Source organism: Prosopis cineraria, unplaced genomic scaffold (assembly GCF_029017545.1).
Source record: "Prosopis cineraria cultivar Desert tree isolate PC_DT_omini unplaced genomic scaffold, ASM2901754v1 PC10, whole genome shotgun sequence".
NCBI lineage: Eukaryota > Viridiplantae > Streptophyta > Magnoliopsida > Fabales > Fabaceae > Prosopis > Prosopis cineraria.
The window spans coordinates 32,775,290-32,802,541 of record NW_026555341.1 but is presented as its reverse complement, the minus strand read 5'-3'; the positions used below and the strand labels follow the sequence as shown (position 1 = coordinate 32,802,541).

Genomic DNA, 27,252 nt, shown 5'->3' with positions numbered 1-27,252 from the left:
TGATTACGTGTCAAAGCAATTAATCTCAAATAATCATGCATGCATGTTCGTTGAATGAATCATGTTTAATTATCCTATTTAAAGACATGGAAATGAATTTTCCTCTTATCATTGTTTATATACAAGCCCCCAATCTTACTCCAATATGCCTATAAATACAAGCCTCCTAACAAGAATTCCAACTTCAAATCAACAACACACACATAGCCCCACAAAGTACGAACTAACCCTTTAGACATGACTAGTCTTGATATAATCTTCAGATTTTCTATTCAACTATTCGGCGCGCTCTTCAACTACCTCAAGTTAGCTTCGTCCTACTTCAAATGGGTTTTAGAGTTCCTTCTCTACCACCCATTTTACACCCTCCATGTTCATCATCATCAGTTTCAAGAGTTTCATCAGATCGTTACAGAAGAAGAACAAGTGGAGATATGGCGTCATCGCGGAGAAGAAGTGGATTGTGCAGTGTGTCTGAGCAAGATTGGTGAAGGAGACGAAATTAGTGTGTTGAGATGTGAGCATGTTTTTCATAGGCTTTGTTTGAATCAATGGATCGGGTTCAGCAACTTTACTTGTCCTCTTTGCAGAGACTTTCTGGGTTCTGGGATTAGAACTGTTCTTTTCTTCAAGTTTTCTTCATTCTCTGATAATTCTGATCAGCGTGAGAACTGGTGGCTTCGATAGAGAAATAGAGCATCAACCTGTACACGTATATCATATTCGTGTTTATAAAATAAAATCTGTTTATTAAACAAATTATGACTCTGAAATGTATTAGATACAACTCTTGGTGAATATATATGTTGAATTTTTCATGTGAACCAGCATATATCAAATTTACTTAAAACCAAATTATCGATTTGCATCTAGTGAGACACAAATTCACTTATGTTATGTTGGATATGCATGTGGATTTGAATTTGAGTCAAATTTATTGTTTGGGTAATTAAAAATATGTGGACTTAGATTTGATCTAAATCTAAAATCAATTCTTACATCAATCATTTCATTATTTTAAATCCTTTTTAAATCCATATTATTTCAAAATTCTATGGAAGCTCCTCTCTTTCTTTACATTAATTCATCGATTTTGCTACCTTCTCGACTTCGGTATCATTGCCTTTAGCCAACTTCTATTAGGATCGAACTGCTGGCGTTGACTAGGACTGGATGACCAATTTTCACAGGGATGGGATCGCAAGTGTTGATTGGGACTAAATGCTACCTTTGACTATGACTGGACCACCAATGTCAACTGAGACTTGATGATTGACAATAATAAGGACCAGATTGTTGAGAGCAAGTTAGGATTAGATAACCAACATCAACTAGGATTAGATAACTGACTTTGACCAAGACTAGTTCGCTAATGCTAATTGGGATTAGACCACCGGCGATGACTAGGACCGGATGAAAGATTGTGATCGAGACTTGACCATTAGGCCAACCAAGATTGGACGATCAACTTTGGCCACGACCGGACCACCAGTATCGATTGAATTTACGAATTTCAAATTTCAATTCATTTTCAACCACCTCTTACCACATAATGCCGACTTGCCATTGTCGTTATCATTTAATGCCGGTCTAATACCATCATCTGATGTTAGTCTGCAACCAACTTTCGCTGCTAGTCTATCGCACCCAATTGATATCAATTTGTCACCACCATTATCGTCTAAGACCATTCAATGATCGCCATCTTCAATCTAACCACCTTCATCATTTGACCAAATAGGACCTACAGCATTCAATCGTGATTAAACTACTAATGTCATTTGGGGTTGGATAGCCAAAGTTGACTGAGACTAGGCTATTACCCCTGATCTAGACTAGGCCATTGACTTTAACTAGGATCAGACTGCTAACTTCATCTGAGTTGCTTTTAAATTTAAACATAGAATTTAAAATTTGAAATTCTATTTAAGATCAAAACAAAGGATTTTAATATTATAATTTTAAATTTTTTATATCATCCAGATAAAGAATTTAAAATCTATGAATTTCAAATGTGAGACTTTAAATTCAAATTTTTAACTCAAATTCACCCATCCAAATACAACCTTATTGAATAAGTGTCCCATGTTACACCATAATAACCATTGATTAGATTTTAGTATTATAACGTAATACTAAAAAATTATTGACTTTCCATTTTTTTGAAGAGATAGCATACATGAGGTGTGTTCTGAATGTGAGGGTTGTTTTGAATTTTTAAAGAGAAATATTTTTTTTGATAATTTTCAAGTGTTAATGAAATTCAATAGGGTTTTAATATTGAGATACTCATCTGGTGAGTGAATTTATGACACTCACCAGATTCAAATTCATTAATTATTCTTGTTTCTAAGGTTAAAGCTAGCTCAAATAATGCATTTTATTGGACTACACTAATAAGTTTACGGGCCTGTTTGTTTATGATTAATGAAAAACGGTGGATTATGATCAGAGCCGGCCATTGTTGAATGAAAATACATTCTCAACTAATTTCAATAAGTGATTTTGATTAACTTATCAAAATAAGATGAACAATTTTTGTTCTCCCAACAATTCCTTTAGGTAGTGTTTGAATTAATGAATTTAGATTTAAAATCTTACATTTTAAATCTCACATTTAAAATATATGCATTTAAAATCCTTTGTTTGGGTCCTTTAAATTTAAATGAAGAAGAGAGATGAATTGAGATTCCAAATGAAAATAAAAAATTAAAAATGACAAGTTTATTTTTATTTTTTAATCAATAATGGATAAGAAAAGATATGAGAGTAATAGATCATGTATCAATAGTGAAAACAAAAAGAAAATAAAATGTTTAAAGTGATTATAATTTCAAATGATTATAGTGTAGAAGAAATTTAAAATTATGAAAGAATTATAATTTGTAATGGATTTGGATCTGAATTAAATTCAAATTCAAAAATTTTGTGTATCTGAATGAGAGAATTGGTCCAAATTCAAATCCAACTTCAAATCTCAATTAATCCAAAGGCATCATTATGTAACTTAATAAAAAACACGTTTTTCTTTTTAACAAGCTTGAAGCAAATGGGCCTGAAGTGATTTTTCCATTTACTAGTAAGTCAACAATCTAGGGTTACATAAGGAGAGGTTCTCGCTCTCTATCTATAGATGTGATTAAGGTAACAGTGAGAAACACATAATAGGTTGAGATGATAATTTACTCTCTATCTTTTCATGCTGTAATATATTGAGTTTACTCTACCTATTAGGTTACTCAACATGGTAAATATCATTTTTCTAATTCACTCTATACATTTTTTTATGTAGAGTGTCTAAATATTAATATATAATTTAATGCGGTGGCATAATACCATGGATTATTAGTAGAGCCGGAAAAAGCCAACCTGTTTAAGCTCAATAATTACTAAGGTTGGGTTTGAGTTTTAGAGCTTTAAAATAGAACACGAGCCCATTAGGGCCCTACGGGGCCAGCATGTTTAGGCCTATTTATTTATTTATATTTTAAAATGTTATTTATTATGATAATAATATTGATATTTTTTTGATAATGTTTCAAATATTTAGTTGTTATAGTAATTTTTTTAGAATTAAAATTTACATAATACTTTAGTTTGTTTAATATTTTTTGGATAGAGCTTGGTTTGCTTAATTCTAGACAATGATGTATTTGGATAAAAAAATAATTTTTTGTTCTAATTTAGATTCTAGAAAATAATTTGATTCATGTTACGTATGTGTGTTAATATTTTTAAATTATATTTTTAATAATACATTATTTTTATATTTATATAATTTTGTATTGTATGATTTGAATTAGGAATTTATAAATTTTAATGTTTCATTATTTGAAATAAGAGAATTTTTCCATAATCAAGATATTGTTGATATTAAGACTTAAGATGTTGTCTATGTGATTTAATATTGAACTAAAATTTTATATTGTAATGGAATGAATTAATTATTTTTAATTTAAAAATCAAAAAAATAAAAGAGCTCGAACCTTGCAAGGCCGGCCCTAAGCCTGCTATATTTAGGGTCGGGCTTGAGATATAAGCCCTCCAAAGAAAACTCAAGCTTAAATGGGCTGGCCCTTTTAAGCCCGAGCCTATCAAGGGCCGACCCGGGTTGGGCCAGCCCAGTTTTCTAGCTTTAATTATTAGAAAGTTTTTTTTTGGCTAAGAAAGATTTGTCTTACATGGAAAAAAAGCTTAACTTCAAATGATGGGAAGATATTGGTGTGAAAAACTGACGGAAGCAAACTGATGCTTTCATCATGATTGGTTAATCTCATAAATAAGGAAGGAAAAATGCTACTCTTGGTCTCAATACTTTAATCATATTTTGTTTTTACTTCCTAAAGCTTATTTCCATTGTTCCTCATCTTACTGTAGTAAGGTTGACAAAGTTGATTGATGAAGCCTCTATCATCAGAATGTTATCCAATAATCTTCGTTGAAGGAGTGACCACTAGGTCAGCTGCTTCCTTTGACCTCATAACTTCTTTTGTTTAGGGTTGTTCTTCCCTTAGATTGGGTGATGAAGAGGGTTTCGTTGAACATTTCATAAAAGAAGAACCATTGGTAACTATGAAAAGCTAGTAGAAGCATAACAATGTAAGTTAAATTGTGTTTTGATTTTGATAGTAGTTTATGAAATCTCTATTTTAGATTAGGAAAAATAATGGAAGTTAATGTTTTGATTTCTAAATTAGTGAAGTTGGAATTAGCTAAGCTCAATTGTTCATTGCTCGAATAGTAATTGTTAAGTAGCCTTCTGTGATTGGTCATTACCCAAATAGCAATTATGGGCAAGTGTGGTTAGGGACATGAACAAGTTAGGTTAGAAAAATGAATAAGAAATGTGAGTAAATGAACAAGTTTAGGCATGTAAATTAAATAGTGATTGAATCATAATGAATAATTAGGAGTTTTAAATAACCCTACCCAAGTTGTTCATTGCTTGAATAGTAGTGGTTCATTAGTCTGCTCGATTATTGATGATGTAATTTTGTGTGAAATATTAAAAAATGGTTGCTATCTTCTAAATGATAATAAACTTGAATTTATTTTTGTAGGGTAAAGAATAATGAGAAAGGTATTAATAGGTGGCATCTATATGTAATGAAGTTTCATGAAACCCAAAAAGGAAAGGGGACATTTGAATAAGATTATAAGAAGGCAATCTAAGAATGGAAGAAGTTCATAAATAAAGAGAAGGAAGTATGAAGGAACATGTATTTGCCATCTAGGCCTAAGAGGAAGAAGTATTTGGCACCATTTACCACTCGGTGTTCACTTGTCAAGTTTATAGAAGTTTCTAAATATGTGAAAGCAGATGTTTCTAAATCAAGCACTTCAAGACAGAAGCCACAATTGGGATTTAGTATAATGCTTCCATTTAAGGCTTAAAAAGTACATTGATGGTGAGGTTTTAAAGAAAAAGAAGTGTTTGTTGGATGAATTGGTGATGATACAATCCACTAAGGGTGTTGTAAATGATGATCAACTGCTAGAAGAAGAGGGAGAAGGGAAAATTCTTGACATTCAAAACTTAGATGAAGTCTGAGAAAATGGTATAAAAGAGACTGACCAATCAAAGGATGATGATAGTGAAGAAGTTGTAAAAAAGAGTGAAGAAGACATTGGCGAAGAGGGAGAGAATAGTAAAGACAAGAAGGAGGACGAGGAGATATTTTGTACACAGTATAAGAGAGATAAGATTGAAGAAGTTAAGAAGGAAGAAGAGAAAGGATACAAAAGAGGGAGAAGACAGTGAAGATAAGAAGGATGAAGAGAAGAAGGAAGAGGAGAAAGAGGATATAAAAGAGGGAGAAGACAACAAAAAGATGAATGAAGACAAAGAAGAAAAGGGAGTAAATAACAAATAAGAGAAGGAGTAAGAGAATGAAGAAAGAGATAGGGAAAATAAGCAATAGTCAGTATATGTAATTCTTAGTGAATTGAGGAGATCTAAAAGGCCAAGAAATGTAAGGGAAGTATCCTTTTGTACAATACATTGTCACAATTAAGAATGTGAAGAAGAAGAAACAGTTAGATGCTAAACATATAGTGTTATTCAAGCTTTACATTACTGCCTATAGCCAAAATGAATCAACGAGGTCAATCTTCATTTGTTTGAATTGTCATTGTAATGAATTCCCTTATGCAAAGTCTTTTTACTCTTGAATTAATTGGTATTGGATGTAATAGGATATTTGTGGATAGGTATGACTACTACCTTATTTGGTCTGAGCTATTTTGTGTTAATAAAAGGAGCTATATAAATGATAGGGTGAGTGAAATTTATGATTGAAAAGGATTTGAGTTGTTCAATTCATAATGCCATTGTTTTGACTCCCTAATGTTTTTTTATTATATACAGTTAGTGATAATGACAGCCAGGATGTTAGTAGGTGACTAAAGAGAGAACGATGGTTGAGTGTCAAGGCACATTTTCAACAGTGAATTCATGGTAAAGCACCTTGAACTTTCTGTAATGTATGATTGCTTAGTTAATATTGCCTATGTAATCTAATCTTTGATATAACTTGTATGCTTATAGACACAAATTATGACATAGAAGCGAAAGTGGAATTAGGAATACTATGAAGCACATATTTGAGAGGCTAATGTTGGGTACAATGTTGGAGATTGCCATTGGATCTTTGGCCTTACATGTTTCCTAACTCATTGGTTTTGTTATGCTTTGGACATAGAGACCATGAACTTCTATATCTTCAACTCATTGGTGGATGGAAGGACGTTACACAAATTGTCACAAGAGGTAGTATAATAAAAGAGTAAGGGACAAAAAGTTACATACAAGAGTGGTGCTGATGGTAAGGAAAAAAAATCAAAACATATGAAAATGAGTAAAAAAATGGCTGTGCTTGTATGAGATTGCTTCCACTAATTGCTACATACAGTGAAACCCCAATTGTTTGAGAATGAAGAAGAACTCGAGAAAGATACTAAATAGGCATAAGTTAATTTCCAAAAAGATACATGTATTAAATTAATAACTAACTTTCCATTAGTGCAGGTTATTTTAGCTTTTTAAGCCATTTAACTACAACTATTTACCTATGCAGGAGATCTTGTGGGGTTCACGTTATTGAGTAGATGAAATCATAAGACAACTCTCCTTGTGATGAATATGGGTATACAAGTCCATCCTGTAACACCCTCAAATTTATAAACCAGTTTTTCACAAATTATTAATTTAATAAATTATTTTTTTGAACCCTTATTATACCCTTATCATGGTAGAAAAATTTCTACCATGATACATCCAAGACAATATACCACAGGTCTTAAAATATCTCAAAGAGCAATTAGAACTATGAGAGGGACAGACAGGATCCTCATGGCATAATATTTAAATTAGGTCATGAATCAAGAGGGACAAACATAATCTTCTTGGTCATATAAATGCATTTAATAAAAAGAATTAGAGTTTACATGTTCTCAAAATAAGAAATGTCCTAGGTTGGCATAAGATACATTGCATAATATAAAATGAGAGGCAACGTAAAAGATGGTGTCTCATACACCAAAGTTATGTCTCTAGTGCTTTCTCGGTCGGACTCGTTCCTGTAAAAATGTTAACCATGGTGAATGAGACTTAAAAGTCTCAATAACCAAAGATTAATATGTAATGATGCATGCAGATGTAACTAATCATGTGATTACTAAGTGGGCACACAAAACATTTAACCGAATAATATTTTCAAACAAACCGAACAAGTATTTAATTGCATGACTACATCTTATATCCTCCTTTTGCCATGCTCGGATGCTAAATCACCTGGCCAAAGGTGAGTTGGACCAAGCAACACGCCACTCATTGGGTCCAATGAGGGCTTACCACGTGATAATAATTAACCGAATAGAAATTTCCAATAACACCATATATTAAAATACCTTGACAAGTCATGCATCAGTTAAATATCCAAACAAGAATATATCCGAACAATAATATCTCACCATGATAAACAAAAATAAATTTTTGACCCACTTGGCAATAATTTCAAACAAGTATGTAACAGTATTTATTTTCAATAATTCATAATTTTTTCAAATAACAAAACAACACATAACAAATCACAAACACACCCATCACCACACATTAATAATGGTTACCTTGTATCTTGAATAACAAGTTTTCCTTCACAACTTCTCTTTCACCACTATCTTTGTTAACACAATCTACATAGTTATTTCATAATACTATATATTAATTTTATATTAAAATAAATAACTCTAATTTAAAGAGTTAGGAAGTCTTAGATCTATAATCCATATTATTACTAATTTAAGATTTATGCCTCATTTAACTTTTTAAATTTTTTTCTAAAATTCTTGTACTCTAATAAACTATTTTTAAGCCTCAAATCACTTCTAGTATTACAATTTCATCTTTCTATATTCTGAAAATTCATCTAAAAATAAATTAAAAATTTTAGAATTATCCTGAAGCCTCAAATCACCTTTCTATAACCTCAAAAATACATATTCATACTTAAATAAATATTTAATAATTAGAGGTTCATCCCTACTCTCAACTTCAACATAAATTCAACCTATAGATTTAGAGTTTAACTCAAAAATTTTTAAACATGAGTTTCAACCTCAAGAAAATATTCTATAATATTTACTATACCTTTAAGAACTTTAACCTATATTTTTAATCCATCATATCATCAGATTAACTATCCTATAGAAAAATTCTAATTAAAATATTTGCTCTATTCTACAAAATAATCATATCACTAGAAAGCTAATACTATTTAGAAAATAACTATAAAATTAATTTGTAATTAAATACTTTTTTAAATGCTAATCTAAACAGGAAAGTTGGAGCATACCTGAAGAAAAAGAAAATAATCCCCCCTTGCAAGGAAACGCCGAGCAACGTGAGAGAAAGAGAGAAAAATAATATAAAATAGGATTGTGGGTCCCACAATTATATTAAAAAAATTATAGGTTTGAATTTAATTATTCAAACCTTTGGGCCATTACTTGCAATTTTCAGAAATTGCATCTTGAGCCATTTATTGTAATTTTCACAAATTGCAAAAATTTCTCTTTTGGCTTTCTTTGCAATGCGCCTCCTCCTTTTATACATGAGTATGCACCTTTCCTTCTCACATCTAATCGATGTGGGACTAAACTCCCTCCCCTTTTTTTTTACTTTCTTTTTCTTTTTTTTTAACTCACACACAAAAAAAATAATATTTATATATTCTAAATCTTAACAATTATATCTTATCTAAACATTTTTTATGAAATTTTAAACCTAAGTTTTTATTCATAATTAAATACCTAACCATAATATTATTTTTAAATAACCTCAAATAATATAAATTCTTATTATTATCATTTTTTTATCCTTAAAACATAAATTCCATAATTTCTTTATTATATAAAAATTAGGATGTTACACATCCTACTCTGATGAGGATGTTTGCAACATTAAAGTTGAATTGTTATGATGGCTTATGAGCCACGCGAAGAACTCCAAACGTGAGGTTGTGTTGCAACTCCTTGTAAGTGACAATGCCAAGAAGAGGTGAAGCTAAATTACTTGTTTCAATTATTAATAATGTCAATGTTCTAAATTTTGATATGTTATTATTGTCATGAAATTGCTTGGAATTGACTTTTTTGTTGGTATCATTCAATTATAATGCAAATGAAGAAGAGACGAAGCTGAATTACTATTCATTTATGTTTTTTTAAAACTATCTTTATAACTACAAAGATGTCCTCTTATGTCAACTAAGGGTGGTGTAACAAACAAGTTATCTAAATAGAGTAGTAACATTCTATGCATTAATTAACTACATATAGTAGTATAACGAATAAGTTATCCTAACTTGAAACCAGTCATTTTGAGCAGTTAGAGTTTTTTGAAGTTAGTGTTATTAAGAGTAAGGTGAGGCCATAAATAATATATTGTAAATAAATGAACCGCACAAAGTAAGGTGATAAACAAGTCATCTAAACACGAAATTAACCTATACTTGGAATTTTTGCAGCCACCCAGTGTGATATCAAATAAGTTGGGTAAGTAAATTAACACGATGTGCTAAGTAAAGAAACCAAAAACAATAGGGTGATGAACAAATCACCATAGAGACTTATGAGTTAGTGTTGAAAACCAACTTCCTACTAATAAAGTAAGTCTTAATTATACCGATATGTTCTACCGGTATGTATGGAGAACATATCGGTATGAAATCAACATACCAATAAGAATGAGGCTTCCATAGCAGCCTCATCCATACTGATAAAGTTTTTATTATATTGGTATGAAATCAACATATTGGTAAGAATGAGGCTTCCATAGCAGCCTTTTTGATACTAGTAAGTCTCACTTCTAACAGTATGTATGGATAACATACCGGTATGAAATCAAAATACCAATAATAATGAGGCTTCTATAGGGGCCTTATTTTATATTGATAAATCTCACTTATATTAGCATGTATGGAGAACATATCAGTATGAAATCAACATATCGATAAGAATGAGGCTTCTATAATGCCTCATTCGTATGGGGTAAGTCTCCATTATATTGGTATGCAATATACATACCGGTATGAAATTAACATATAGGTAAGAATGAGGCTTCTATAACTGCCTCATTCATATTAATAAGTCTCACTTATACTGGTATGTATAGATAACATATCGGTTTGAAATCAACATACCAGTAAGAATGAGGCCTTCATAGTGGCATCATTCATACTGGTAAGTCTCACTTATACCGGTATGTAATATACATATCAGTATCACATACACGTACTGGCAAGAATGAGGCTTCAATTATGGCCTCATTCATACTAGTAAGTCTCCATTATACTAATATGTAATATACATATCGGTATGAAATCAACATATAGGTAAGAATGAAGCTTCAATAGCAGCCTCATTCATATCGGTAAGTCTCCATTATACCAATATGTTATAAGCATACTGCTATCACATACACATGCTGGTAAGAAAGGTAAGTTTTCTCGATCTTCTTCTCTTAATCTCAACCATTCATTTCTTATGTACATCCAATGACTACTAGTGCATATCAGTATGTTAAAAACCTATTGGCATCGTCTCAGCTTGACAATTACCATCTCTTCACCAAAGCCAAATTTCCTTTGTGGTTATCTCCTAAACACTCACTCGATCAAAACCCTAAACATAATCTCTGCTTACACCTCTTAAATCTTTAATTCAATCTAATCATATGTCCTATTCTTTCAAGAAGATGGCTTGAGTGAAAACGATAGAGATGTCACTCGCGGATCAAGGAATCAATTCGAATGACTTTCACGAGACTTGTGATCTCGTTACGAAGAGAAAAAGAATGAGTAGAAGTACTTGAAGAATAAAATTGAGGTGTTGAACAAAGCAAAACAAGTTACCAATGCTCAAAAGAAGCGCAAAGCATCTGTGAAGAAGGTTAGGATTTAGTTAAATAAGGCTACAAATGATAATGCTACTTCTCAAAATCCTAAAGGTATTGGATTTGATAAGTCTACTATTGAAGGTCAAGCTTTTGTGCGTACTAAGTCAGATTTTGAGAAGACTCCTCATGATGCTCTTGCTCATCTCAAAAGCTCTGGCAATGTGAACGTTGATGAATTTACAGTACAGAGCCTATCATTTATTGTAATGAAGTAGAGCATTTATGAAGATCACAAGTAGTTTTTAATAATCAAGCCGTACCACCCTATCATATTTAATGTTGTTCCCAACCACAAAACAAGTTGCAAAATAGATGGGGGGACAAAAGACAGGTCGAAGGGAGAGAAGATAGGTCTTACTTGATCACATCTACTTATGTTCCCAACCTCAAATCAACTATACTTTCATAGAGATTAAAGAACAGAATCATAGTATAGTTTAGTTAACTCACCAAGTGATCGTGATGTTGGAGAAGGTGAGAGAGAGAGAGGGGGAATGAGGGGAACAGAGCATTTTCGTGCTTCTTCTCTTCCATCACAAGCTTTTAGCTTTCTTTTTTCTCTCCACTAAGGGCAACTTTGTCATTTGACTTTCCATATTAATATGAAATAAGGACACAAGGCTTGCAATGAGATATCATATATTTTCTTCTTTATTTTTAAAGGGAAATTTTCTTTAGTCTGGGGGTCCTCACTGAAATTTTCCCTTTTAAAAAACTATTTATCCATTTTGAGAAGAGATAAAAACAAATTAGATAGGCCTTTATAGATTAAAAAGGATCCTAACATATTCAAAGAGATAAACCATATATATTATATTCAAAGAGTAACGACTTAACCGGGGATGACAAAATTTGAATTGACAACAACGTACATGCTTGTGTAAACGTCATAGCATCTTGTTTGTCCCGACATTTTTTTTGACCAAATCGCTTCTTCGTAGAGTTTTATGTTGAGACAATATTGAACGAGAATAAAGAGAAGTAAGAATAAAACAGACTGAAGAAATACATAAGTCTGGGATTTAAAAAAGAAAGAAAAGGAAATAAAAGAATACGTCAATTCCCTCGAAGGAACATCGAAGTCTCGTGGTTTTTACCCATAAAAAGGAAATCAAAAGTTGACGTCTTCATAATAAGCATTAAAGTAGACGAGCGTTGCATTTTTTTTTTTTTTGGGTGGGGGACTTTTAACCGAATGTCTTATCATAAATTGCTGGTTTTAAATATAAAAAGAAATAATCAACTCATACAATTTAAAAAAATATTTAAATATAATAGTTATTTTTTAAAAAAATAAAAAACTGAACTAAAATATCCTTATACGTAATCAAATAAATCTACATTAATATTTTGCCTCATAAATGAAAACTATGATTTTTTGAGGGGTAATTTAAAAAAATTATAATAAATGCTTATGGAAATGTGTATTTTTATTTATAAAAAAATAAAATATCGTGTGACAGTGTCTCCTATATTGAAAAATTGAAAAGGCATGTTTTGAGTTTTTTGGTTATACACCTTCCTTGTTATTTGTATTAGTTTTTGTCAGCTAAAATAGACGGAGTATCCAAATGAATCTCAAATTTTTGTTGGTGTTAAAGATGAAAGGGCAGACAGAGAGGGAGAAGGCATGGGAGAAAATTCAGAATACTTTATTCAATCAATCAATTTTATTTACAATAAGAAACCTTAATGTGACCATGTGAGTTGAATTAGCTTATTCTGAAGTCTTAACTTTGAGTTCTAAATTACTCATTCACATTACATAAATATATTAAAGGTAACATTAATAGTCCCACACAGTATAGGGGTTTGAATTAGTATGAACGGTGGTTGTAATACCCCATATTTCATAGAATACCGGGAAATAGAATAAAAAAAAACCTTAATTAGGCTAATATAGAGCTAGTCTAGAAATATTAATTGATTATCAACAATTAAGCTTTTGGATATATTTTTAATCAAAAGGTTTTGTTCAAACACTTTTTTTAAGTGTCTATTTTTAGTATTCTTATACTCCTCTTGACAAGGCTCAGGTGATTCAACAACCAAAATCAAATAATCCTAAAATAATCATAAATATTTAAAAATAACCCTAATTATCTCTAAACCGATATTCCATCACGTGTTTTTTATTTGTTTCAAAAATTGACTATAAAAAATATGAAAAAGGATTCCAAACTTATCTAAACATGAAGTCAATGAGTCATAGTCCAGAAAGCGACACTGATTTTAATTCCATGAAATGACATAACGTTTTACATGCTCAATATACCTCTATAAATACAAGCCCAGACATTAATCCCAATCTCAAATAAATATCAAATTCTCAGAGCCACAAGTTCGAAGTTCAAATCCAATAGAGAACATCATGCTGGTCAACTATCTCAAGCTAGCTTCCTCCCTTTTCAAATGGGTTTTAGATTTCCTTATCTACCACCCATTTTACAGCCTTCGTGTTCATTATCATCAACCTCTTCAAGAGTTTCATCAGATGTTTACTGAAGCAGAACAAGTAGAGACATGGCATCGTCGTGGAGAAGAAGTGGATTGTGCAGTGTGTCTCAGCAAGATTGGTGAAGGAGACGAAGTTAGAGTTCTGAGGTGTGAGCATGTGTTTCATAGGCTTTGTTTGAATCAATGGGTAGGTTTGGGGAATTATAATTGCCCTCTTTGTAGGGACTTTCTGGGTTCTGGGAATAGGGCTATTAATGGTGATGAGGGAAGAGACGTGCATGTGCTCTTCTTCAAGTTTTCTTCCTTTTCTAGTGATTCAGAGCGTGACAACTGGTGGCTACGGTGACAGTGAGCAATTGGTCTACATGAACTAATTATATATGGCTTTCGAATAATATAATTCTCAATGAATAATTATATCTAAATATATATATTTACTTGTGGTATCGTTTTGGATGAATCGTGAGATATGGAGTACTTTTCTCTCTGTCGAATTTAACCTTAAATTTTAACCTCATGCTATGCACATAGAAGTATTTATGTAATGAACTTGAATTATATAAAAATGATTTCAATATGAAAAATTTAAGAGTGAAATGCATCCATTGATCTCCCATATATTTCATCTTAATATTATTGAGACATTTTTTTATTTTTAAAATCTATATAAACTTCTTTTAAAATTATAAGCCACATAACATGGAGATTCTACTTTCATTTATTCCACCATTAGTTGATCATTAAATCATATATTATTAAATTTAAAATAGTAAAAAAGTATGGGAGGAATGACAATAAAGTCTTAAAAGAGAAAATTTATGATAGTTAATCGGGTCCTCAGCAAAATTTCTTAAAATATAAGTTATAAATATTGAGTTAGACAATCACAAGCATGTATCTTAATTGCAAAATGAGAGTTATATTTAAATTTTTAATATTTTATTTATAATTGAAAATCTTGAATTTGTGATTATTTGAATCAATATTTTTATATTGTTTTTCAAAAAATTCCATCGACAACCCAATTACTACAAATTCCCTCTTTTGGGAAAACTGCAAACTGAAAGGTACATTTAAAATTTAAATATTTTATTTACATGGGAATTTCCAATGTGACTCGATATAATTTACAAGTTATTTATCAAAAAATTTTATCGAAAGTCTAACTCACATTAATTCTCTATTTCAGATCTATATGCGTGTCGTACTCCCAAAAGAATAAATATCCCATGTTAAACTTGCATAGAAATTACATAAGGCTATTCCATGGTCTGACAAATTATAATATCATCTCACAGTTGCCAACAATCTTGACTGGAGGAGGGATCCTGAGTTCTACAATAATGGTCAAGAAATTATACATTTCAAAGATCTGATAATTTCCATGATAAACAGTAACCAAATGGACTCACTCAAATCAAAAAAGTAATTGTCTTGGTTAATTTTCAAGGCTCAATCTATTACCAGAATAACTTTGTGCATGGTCTGCTGGTCTAGTCTGAATCTGACATCGAGTCGGTTCCACAAAAGATATTATATATTTCAACATTTCACCGCTCTGTGTTTTTGACCTTCTTTGGCTTGTGCGATTGCTTCGTCTCATCTCCCAATAGCTACGTTTCACTCAGTCTGATTGATTACTGTTGATATTTTCTTCCTCTTTTTTTTTTCGTGTTTTTTAAGATGAAATTCATTTAAAGATGAGATGTTTTGGTGTCCCATGGGCGTTTCGTCGTTGACAAGTCCACGTCAACATATTATGACAGTTCCCCCGCACGAGGACGTTGAAGACGTCATTGTTGACAAGTCTCGCAGCTACCATTATAATGGCTTATTTGTGGTATCTCAAGATTAAATTTTATCATATCAATATCATTTTTTTAATAGCACAAGTACGTGGAAGGGATTCAGTTTTACTTAATTTTTTTTAAAAAATGATAATAAAATTCCTTTAAATTATATAAATAATTATTTAATCACTCAAAATGTCATAATTTCAATAAAATCTCTATGGACCTCCATGTTAATAAATTTTAAACTGAAAAAACTATTTTACCTTTATTAAAAATAACAAACCTCAATAATGATTTTTGTTTTTATAAATCGCAACAATTGAATGAAAAATCACAACTTATCAAGTATAATTTTTGTTATTGAAAAACAAACTCTAATAACAATTTTTGTTTAAAGAATAACAAGTTTTATTTTGTGAATTGCAAGAATTGAACAAGAAATCACAATTTATCAAGTGTAATTTATATTATTGAAATAAGTTCTCAAAATAACAAACCTCATTTACTACCTTTATTTAAAAAATTACAACTTTTATTCAAGGAATCATAAGAATTGAATAAGAAATCACAACTTGTTAATAAAAGTAAAATGATCTTTATTTTCAATTTAATATTTATTGACAAAGAGGTCCCTAGGGTAAAATGGTTTTTATCTTCAATTTAATATTTGTTGACAAAAAGATCCTTTTGGACATTAGTAGAACTATGGCATTTTGAGGGAGATTGTTATTCATATAATTTGAAGAGATTTTATTATCATTTTTTTTATTGTTGTTTTATTACCCACAGGTATTCTCCTACTATGAGAGGCAATCATGTTTGAGGCACTATTAGGCATTGCATATGGATACCTCTCCTAGCAAAGATTTGAATTTTGATTTGCCATATTGTGGGGAATTATCCTCTTTTAATTATTAAAATCTTATGTTTGATTTTTTTATTGGGTAAAGTCAAATTTTTTGTGAGTTGGGTCTTAAAGGTTCAGCAAGACTAGGGAATGCCTTTAGGTTTAAAAAATATTTATAGAGATATTCATAAATCATCCACTAACAAGGTCTTTACATCGATGGTGTAATTTGATCAAATGACCTTGTAAGTTAAATCTTGTGTTTAATCTTGTTCATAAAAGTAACTACATCTATGGTTTAATGCTAGTTAACTAAATTCAAAATATATTAATTGGGTCTTAGGATTCACTAGGGTTAGGGCATGATCTTTCAAAAAGATGACCAAAGAGAGGAAATTTCCCAAAAAGCAGAGACCAAAGAGAAAGGTCACTCAAATCATCCACACCCTTCACTTTCAGCATCTTCTCTTAATATGTTGCAGCAAACTTTGCACTGCTCACTTCCATGTCTTCCATGTGCATCTGTAACAAACTTTGTTGTGCATGACAACAATCCAAATGAATCCCATTCATTCATGTGTTTTGTTTGCGTCCGGTATGAGCACTGTCCAGATTTTCAATATTGAACCAAATTTTCAGGTTCTATTTTATATTTATTTAAATAAAAATTATAAAATTTTAATAAATCTAGCTTATCATCAATTTGGATAATGCATATTTAATCTGGATTATATAGTCCAATTTAGTATTAACTATTTTTATAATTTTTATAAATTGACTATCAAGATATAATCTAAATAGTTTACATTTTAAATTTTAAATCATAAATTTTCTTAATTTTTTAAATTTCCATTTTAATATCATCTTTATTTTTATTTTTTAATATTATATTTACTAAAAATAAAAATTTTAAAAAATTAATATTAAATCTAGACTATCCATGATATATCTAGATAATCAATTTATAAAAATTATAAAAAATTTAATATTAAATTAGACTATCCAGATAAAATTTAGATTGTCTACTTTGATAATGAGGTAGATTTATTAAAGTTTTATATTTTTTAAATAAATATAAAATAAAAATATAAGAAAAACCTGTAAATCTAATCTGTATGGTACGAATGTTTACAAGTGATAAGCACCAAAACTAAATACATTTTGTTTCTAAAATTGCTTTTGAAAAAGTATTTAAAAAAGAATGTCTCCGCGTAACTCGTCTAACACATACACGCGGAGTACATGAAGTCGTGGTTATCCAGAAAGCAACCATTGATATTTTTATTTCCGTGAAATGTTTTGCATGCTCTCAATAGTCAATATGACTCTACAAATGCAAGCCCTAACGTTAAAATTCCAACTTCAATACAAATTCACAAAGCCACAAGAAGTTCTAAGTTCAAACCCATGATCATAATCACCAGATTTTTCATCCTACTATGCAGCATGCTCTTCAACTACATCAAGCTAACTTCGTCCTACTTCAAATGGGTTTTAGAGTTCCCTCTCTACCACCCATTTTACAGCCCTTGTGTTCTTCATCATCATCATCAACCTCTTCAAGATTTTCATCAGATCCTTACAGAGAAGAACAAGTGGAGATATGGCGTCGTCGTGACGAAGAAGAAGTGGATTGTGCTGTCTGTCTGAGCCAGATTGGTGAAGGAGACGAACTTAGAGTGCTGAGGTGTGAGCATGCTTTTCATAGGCTTTGTTTGAATCAATGGGTGGGTTTGAGGAATTATAATTGTCCTCTTTTCAGGGATTTTCTGGGTTCTGGGAATATGGTTGTTAATGGTGTCAAGTTTCTTGCTTTTTCTGGTGATTCTGAACGTGACAACTGGTGGCTACGGTGAGTCATGCGATAGACAAATTAATTAAGAGCATCAGCATCAACTAATAAAGTAAGAATGTGATGGAATATGAGATAAGATATAGTTAGGGTTATTTTAGATATTTAGGATCCTTGAATACGGATATATATATTTAATAACGCTAAATTATTAATTAGAATTTAATTAGATTTTCTTATTATTAGATTTTACAATCATCTTAGATTTTAACATTTCCAAGGTTTAATATATAAGTCCCTCGTGCAAGTGGAACTTTATTTGAATAAAATATTTTATATTTTTCTGATAGAGACACTTTATTAAATAAGAGTAAATATAAAAAATATACAATTTTAAATATAATTAAGTAATTCATTGTAATTAAGGTGTAATTCAATTAAAATATTTTATAATACAATGAAAGAATAAGGAAATAGTAAGAGTCAAAACCAGATTGAGTGAAGGAAACGTAGTTGTTGGGAGTTGAAAAGAAAATTGACCAAGGCATCCAAACAAGTAATTGCCTGGATTCCTCCTCGAGACATCCAAACAAGTAATTGTCTCACGGTCAATTTTCTTTTTGTTTTTTGTTTTTGGGCAGAGTCTTGGTCAATTTTAAAGGATCAATCTATGACCTTAATAAGTCGTGCATGATCTGGTCTGATATCTAATTGGCTCTACAAAAGATATTATATATTTCAACATTTTACCGCTCTCTGTTTTTCCCCCCTTCGACTGTTTCGTTCAACCCCCAATAACTAACGTTTCCTGGCCTTCACTCAATCTGGTTTTGACTCTTACTATTTTCTTAGTCTTTCGCCGTATTATAATATATTCTAATCAAATTACACTTTATAATGAATTACTTAATTGTCTTTAAAATTACACACTATCTATATTTACTTTTGTTTAATAAAATGTCTCAATTAAAAAATCTTAGTAATTACACCCCTAATTTTAAAAAAATTATTGATTACATTTTGAAAGACTCAAAATGTCTTATATTTTTAGAGTTAAAGGGAAAAATGATGCATGGATATCAATTAACTTTAATTTCAAATACTCGAATTGTTAAATATAATTTTATTTTATTTTTTAATTTTTAGTCAATTTCAATTTTTATCTTAAAAAAATAAGATTTTCAATTTTTATTTAATTTTAATTTTATTTTATTAGTAATAAAAAATAATTTGGGAATTCAGGCCAAGGACATTTAGATTCAAATTTGGCTTGGATTTTTTTAAGCTTATTTGGATAGCATGAATAGTCTCAAAAAAAAAAAAATCTACACTCATAAGTTTAACCCTAAATTTTTTGAGTTTATTTGAGCTGGCCTATTAGGTATGGCCTAAATTACTAGTTCCAACCTTCCCTAATTTATTAAAATAACTTGTCATTGAATATTAATATAAACCTAGCCCATTTGAATTACTAGTTCTAGGAAAAGTTAGCCTCTTTTATAAAGTTAATAAATACCATATATCATTCTTGACTTAAGGATACAAAAAACTCATAGAAAAAAAGTTTTTAGGTATTTTTGCTTCTTAACCTAAAATCTTGGGCAGGGGTGGAATATCCAAGATATAAAGGAAGGGTGGAGGGCCAAATTTGAATATAGGATTAAAGATAAAAATATCTATCAATTTTTTTCCAAGAACATCTAGTATCTTTAATAAATAAGAGTAAAAAATCCCCACGGGCACAATTTTCGCAAATGTCCATTAGTTTTACATACCTAGCATGATTGTGCAACCCAGTCTACAAAACTAACGGACATTTGCCATTTTTCATGGCTAGGGAAATTGCACTTGTTAAAACAATTTTATGGGTATTTTTATACCCTTATTCACTTAAAAATATCAGGTGTTCTTGAAGCAAAAATTGATAAGTATTTTTATTCTTTAACCCTTGAATATATATAAATTTTTTGAGATATTTTTATTATTTAGAAAAAAATATTATTAAAATATTTTTGTAATATGAGAAAATGATAAGATAAGAATATAATTTTTAAAAAAATAAAAAAAATAAAATTAAGTCATATTTTTTATACATATAATACAAAATTTAAAACAATTAAGCAACATATAGAATATAAATATTAAATTTCAATTTTTTTATTAATATAATTTATCATGCAACAATAATAAAAATATTTTTATAAATCAATATAGTATATAATTTATTTTTTGTTTAATATACAAATAAGAAATTGTGTGAGAGAGAGAGAGAGAGAGAGAGTTGGTTTGGCCCAAAGAAGAGAGAGACAGTGAGAGAGAGTGGTATTTTTGACAATGGTTGAAGGCCCACCCAATTATTCCACATGCGGCAACACAATGCACCCTCATATTACCCACAAAAAAAAAAAAAAAAAGATGTAGATGTAGGTCCGCCCCTAATCTCGGGTCCATGTTAACATATGCTCAGCCATTTTTACAGTTCGAAAAAACATACTCTATGTACCAAAAAAAAAAAAAACATACTCTCATTAAAAAGAATTAATATGGATACTACTATTTTTTTATTAATTTAAAAATATTTAGAAAAAAAAATTTAGAATATTGAATAGAGGGAATAGTTTAATGGTTGATAATGTTTTACGTGTTCCATACACATTTCATGGTTGACACGCAGAAGGCGCTTGAAAACGTAAACTCTCACAACTCTCTCTGAATTATAATATAAATTATTATTAAATAATTTTTGTTTATTAAAAAATTGGTTAAGATCTTAATTTTCTAAAAATTTTCAGATCTTTCCAACCATGCCCTCAACTATAATAAATATAACATTTAACTTATTCAAAACACTTTTATTAATTACTCTATATAATATAAGGGTGTAATTAAAAATATATATAATATCTACACGATGCATATATGTTGAACTAGAGTTGGAAAAACAGGCTTAAATGATTTAAATTATGGCTCGAGACTTGAGAGTACTTCTCGAATGGCTTATTTGTGGTAGCTCAAGATTAAATTAACATATCATGATTAGTTATTAATAACACAATTTTCCATAATTAAAATCCATGACAAAAAAAAAATGACCAATTTTTTTTTTCAATAATTAAAATCTTATGTTAGATCTTGTTCATAGAACAGGCTCTCATCTTATCCCAATTTATAAGGTATGTTCTTGACAAAATTACACATGTAAATAAAGTTCACTACATGCAGTTTACAATTTTAATTTCTCCATAAACTTTTAAAAATACGTTTGACTAGTAAGTGAGAAGGAAAGAATTTATTTAAGAAGTGAAATAATGAGAGGTAATACAGAAATGAGAAAAACTTATATATTTAATGTATTGGTTTTCAATTAAATCAAGATGTGTGGATCTTTTATGAATCATTTGTTGTATTATAAGATCTTGTTATTAATATTATTAACACATTAAAAAATCCACTTGTCTTGAATTTTATTAAATTAAAATAAATTATATTAAGTATATAAAGCTTTATAAGTCTCCCCCTATTAGAATAATCCTCATTAATAAAATCTTATTTTTTTGGACACCAAATTACTCAAAAAAAAAAAATCTTATAAATTGAGATAGAGGGAGCATATTATAAGAAAACAAGCTTCGTTATATTTATGATTTGATACTACTAGCTACTTAAATTCAAAATGCTTGGTGATGATATCAGACACCAGATAGTTATTAAAAAAGAACCCCAATTAAACACATCTACGTAAAGCCAAAACTGTATAAAAAGGATGGCACTGTATTTATAGACACGATAAACCTTCACACTCTACTGTCCAATCAATCAATAACTGAAACTTATGTTAGAAAAATTGTAAATAGAAAATGAATGCATTAATGTTGTAGATTGTGAATATCTAATGCATTTTGGTGAGTTATATATTTCTGCATCAAGTTTGAACTTTGAACTCTATAATTTGAAGTTTATGTATTGCATTTTGTAAAGTAAAAATAGATTTTAAGCTGTTGAAACATTCAAATTAATAATCCCAACTACCCATTTAATTATTAAATCTCTAGCTCCCTCATTAAAATATAAAAAAAGATCGATTTCATTATCACATCAATAAATGTGTGCAGATAATGTTCACTAAACCAGTTGCACGCACGAAAAACACATTTATAAACATTAGAATCCACGCAGATCTGTTTAGTTGGAATTAATGTTCTCATTTTTATTTATGATCGTTATCTTACGATATGTTGGTTATAGGCAAGAGATTAATTAATTTTTTTAAAAAAGAAAAAAACAGAAAATAGCTGTGTTCTACTATATCCTTCACATTCAACCCTGTTTTCACTTAGCTAGCCATGTAACTTCTAATTAATTCAATTATCAGCCATCTTTAATTTTTTGCGCTTTTTTTTAATGATCAACAATATCTCAAACATATAAATTCAACAACGTATTCACGTCAAAGTAATTATGTTGTTATTGAGTATATTAGATTTTGTCTTTTTTTTTCCTTCATATATTACTTTTCATTGAATTTAAGAACCCAACAATTATTCTCTCTGTTTCTGTTTTATAAATAAGACTGGACGAAAGTAATCGACAAATTGAGTATACGTGATCGAAATGAGCAAGAAAACCATTGATTTTTTGAACATATTGATTCGACAAGCATAAAAAATTCATAAACCATATTTTTTAAGTTCTTCACTCTATAAATGTTGGAATATTAGGATGATTAATAGGTGACTAGAGTTAATCACACTATACCCTAAGGCCCTGTTTAATATACATGTCTCAATTTAGAAGGATTTGGATTGAGAGTGGGAATGAAGCGTTAAAATTATGTTTGGTATGGAGTAATATTTAGATGAAATACTTATCTTTATTTTATTTTATAATTAAATATAAATTATGAAAAGACAATAATGCCCATAAAATAATAAAGGGAAAAATCTGTAATCTAGAGACTATTAACTCATCACACACACGATCAGTTTCTTTCTTCTTCCGAGAGAGCACGGCGGTGCAAAAGACCACTCTTTTCCTTGTTGCTATTCCTTTTGTGGTTGTTCATTGTCTTATCTGATGGAGATCGAAGGAAAAAAACCCTCTTCTAGTTTTATTTGTCACATCTATGAGGGCGTGTCATATAAATTAGAGATGCACGCTAGTCAAATTGGTGCAAAAAAAACCTTCCCCTTTTCTCTTTTTGGACCAACGACGTAGATCAACAGAGTAAGACCTTCCTCTTCTCTCTTTCGGGACCTATGATAATGAGATCGGAGCAAAAAACCCATCATCATCATCACCTTGTGTCATCATTGTTGCTGTTCTTCTTTCTAATTCAAGGGAGAAGGGAGGGTTGTGTGTTGCTATGTAAATCAATTCAAAATCTGCGCTTGTGTGTGGCTGCCATCACCATTGTAGTTGTGAGGAGGGGTGGAGACTGGAGGCGAAGGGAGAGATGAGAGAGAGAGAGAGAGAGGGTGGAGGGCAGAGGGAGAGACGAGAAAGGGGAGTGATGGAGGTGGGTGGTATTGAGTAATCAAGCATTAATTTTTAATACTAGGAGGTGGGTGGTATTGAGTAACCCTACTAAGAGGGAGATTAACTTCTCATTACCCATACCAAATATGAAAAGGTGGGATTGCCCAATACCAATTCTAATCCCACTTTATCAATGCTTTGTACCAAACATGACCTAATTTTTATATAAAAGGTGTCATATACTGTTTTTAGAGGTTATGAAGTTGAAATCCTACCTCAAGAGGGAGATTAACTTGATCCTCATCTCATGGTTAGTCCCCATGTTTGGGGTTTGTACATACAAACCCTAGTGGGTTGATTGGATTTGAATAATCTCTTAGATAAAGAAACGTTGATGTGTATTGTTGTTGATTAATGAGAGCTTTTCATTAGTGTCCTTTTTCCTTAGACTTTCTCATCACCTAACATGCATATTATCAGGTTTAACACAAAAATTGGTAGATTGGGACCCATTGCTGAGCTACATGATAGTAAGGGGGCAAATACACCCCCTCACGTGGAAAATATTACAAGTATGAGATGTAAATTTTGCGACTATGCACTTCCTGCTCTTGATATTTTGCATCATCCAAATTAAAAAAAATATTTGAGTTCAAAAACTTATTAAATATAAAATAGTTTAATTATTTACATATGATATAAAGAGCGTATTTACATTAAAGATTATATCAACTTGTTCAATTGTTTTTTAAGGAAAAAATGATAATGAATATATTTATATTACTATAATTTTAGTCTTATAGGATAATTATTATTTTTTTAAAATATTAATTTTTTATTAAATTATCCTGTGCCTGCTGGCTTCGCTTCTTGGCTCTGCTACTATTGAAACCTCTCATAAAGTTCTTTGAGTTTTAATTTCCATCTATTTTGATCATATAATATTATACTGGCTATCCAAATGAATCCCATACATTCACGTGTTTTGTTTCTAAAATCGCTCTAAAAAGTAGTAAAAAATATCTCCTCATAACTCATTTGATACACACGTACGGAGTCCATGAAGTCGTGGCTATCCAGAAAGCAAACATTGATATTTTTATTTCCGTGAAATGTTTTGCATGCTCTCAATAGTCAATGTGACTACAAATACAAGCCCTAACGTTAAAATTCCGACTTCAATACAAATTCACAAAGCCACAAGAAGTTCTAAGTTCAAACCCATTATCATAATCACCAGATTTTTCATCCTACTATGCAGCATGCTCTTCAACTACATCAAGCTAACTTCGTCCTACTTCAAATGGGTTTTAGAGTTCCCTCTCTACCAACATTTTGCAGCCTTCGTGTTCATCATCATCATCATCATCATCAACCTCTTCAAGAGTTTCATCAGATCCTTACAGAAGAAGAACAAGTGGAGTCAGGAGATATGGCGTCGTCGTGACGAAGAAGAAGTGGATTGTGCAGCGTGTCTGAGCAAGATTGATTAAGGAGATGAAGTTAGAGTGATGAGGTGTGAGCATGTGTTTCATAGGCTTTGTTTGAATCAATGGGTAGGTTTGAGGAATTATAATTGTCCTCTTTGCAGGGTTTTTAATATCTGGGTTCTGGGAATATGGTTGTTAATGGTGATGAGGAATGAGACGTACATGTGCTTTTCTTCGAGTTTTCTTCCTTTTCTGGTGATTCTGAACGTGACAACTGGTGGCTACAGTGAGTCATGCGATAGACAAATTAATTAAGAGCATCAGCATCAACTAATAAAGTAAGAAACTAAGAATGTGGTGGTGGAATATGAAAACAAAATATAGTTAGGGTTATTTTAGATATTTAGGATCCTTGAATAGGGATATTTAATAACCCTAAATTATTAATTAGAATTTAACTAGATTTTCTTATCATTGGGTTTTAGAATTGTCTTAGATTTTAATATTTGCAAGGCTTAATATATAATTCTCTCATGCAAGCTCGAACTTGATTTGAATAAAATATTTCATTTTTTTTAAATTGAGACACTTTATTAAATAAAAAGTAAATATAAAAAAAGTATGTAATTTTAAAAAAAATTAAATACTTCCTTCGATCCTTATTATAAACACTTTCAATTATTTCATGCATCTTAAGAGAAGTTAATTTTTTATATCATAAAAAATAAGATGTATTTTTTTTTATTCTTAATTTTAAATAATATTATAATTACATTAATATTCTCACGTTAATTAAGAAGGGATAAAATTGAAAAAAATGATTTAATTATTATAAGGTGTCTTATATTTAAATTAAAAATTATTTTAAAAAGTGTCTTTATAAATAAGATTAGAGGGAATAATTAATTGTGATTCAATTGAAAATATTTTATAATACAATGAAAGAAAAAGAAAATAGTAAGGGTCAAAGCCAGATTGTTGGGAGTTGAAAAGAAAATTGAGCGAGACATCCAAACAAGTAATTGTCTCACGGTCAATTTTCTTTTTCTTTTTGTTTTTTGTTTTTTTTTTTTTTTTGCCAGAGTCTTGGTCAATTTTAAAGGATCAATCTATGACCCTAATAACTCGTGCATAATCTGGTCTGATATCTAGTTGGCTCTGCAAAAGATATTATATATTTCAACATTTTACTGCTCTCTGTTTTTTTTCCCCTTCGGCTGTTTTGTTCAACTCCCAGTAACTAGCGCTTCCTGGGCTTCACTCAATCTGGTTTTGACTCTTACTATTTTCTTATTATCTTTCATTATATTATAAGATATTTTTAATCAAATTACACTCTATAATGAATTACTTAATTGTCTTTAAAATCACACACCTTATCTATATTTGCTTTTGTTGAATAAAATGTCTCAATTAGAACATCTTAATAATTACACCCCTAATTAAGGCTTTTGAAAAAAAAAAATTATTCATTACACCTTAAAAGACTCAAAATATTTTATATTTTTAAGGTTAAAGGGTAAAATGATGCATGAATATCCATAAACTTTAATATCAAATACTCAAATTTTTAGATATAATTTTATTTTATTTTTTCATTTTTAGTCATTTTCAATTTTTATCTTAAAAATAAGATTTTAATTTTTATTTAATTTTAATTTTTATTTTTAATAATATAAGAAAGATTTTAGGTATTCAAGCTAAATACTTTCAGATTCAGGTTGGCTTAGATTTTTTTTTTGACCTTATTTGGGCAACATGAATAGTCTAAAAATAAATAAATAATAAAAAATTCTAAACTCAAAAGCCTAGCCTAAAAATTTTGGGCTTATTTGGGTTGGCCTATCAAGCATGGCCTAAATCACCAATCCCAACCTTCCCTAATCCATTAAAGTAACTTGTCATTCAATATTAATATAAGCCTAGCCTGCTCAAATTACCAACTTTGGGGAAGGTTAGCTTTTTTTATAAAGTTAATGGATACCCATATATTGTAATATCTT

The 27,252-nt window shown here is 30.1% G+C and overlaps 3 protein-coding genes across 4 annotated transcripts; all 3 read left to right on the top strand.

Annotated features, from left to right (window-relative positions):
• The first annotated feature begins 237 nt into the window (after window positions 1-237).
• On the top strand, window positions 238-687 carry LOC129322574 (uncharacterized). The gene has a single exon (XM_054968872.1). It carries the CDS (start codon window positions 238-240, stop codon window positions 685-687), a length of 450 nt encoding a protein of 149 aa, XP_054824847.1.
• A 13,139-nt stretch (window positions 688-13,826) lies between these two features.
• LOC129322573 (brassinosteroid-responsive RING protein 1-like) lies at window positions 13,827-14,258 on the top strand. The gene has a single exon (XM_054968871.1). It carries the CDS (start codon window positions 13,827-13,829, stop codon window positions 14,256-14,258), a length of 432 nt encoding a protein of 143 aa, XP_054824846.1.
• Window positions 14,259-17,942: 3,684 nt separating this feature from the next.
• LOC129321643 (uncharacterized) lies at window positions 17,943-25,362 on the top strand. Of its 2 annotated transcripts, XM_054967489.1 has the most exons (3): window positions 17,943-18,239; window positions 18,315-18,404; window positions 25,060-25,362. In XM_054967489.1, the coding sequence occupies exons 1-3, from the start codon at window positions 17,992-17,994 to the stop codon at window positions 25,310-25,312; spliced, it is 591 nt and encodes a 196-aa protein (XP_054823464.1). In that variant the 5' UTR covers window positions 17,943-17,991; the 3' UTR covers window positions 25,313-25,362. The 2 variants fall into 2 exon arrangements, with proteins under 2 accessions (XP_054823464.1, XP_054823463.1); XM_054967488.1 differs by having other exon boundaries at window positions 17,943-18,404.
• The last annotated feature ends 1,890 nt before the right edge of the window (window positions 25,363-27,252 follow it).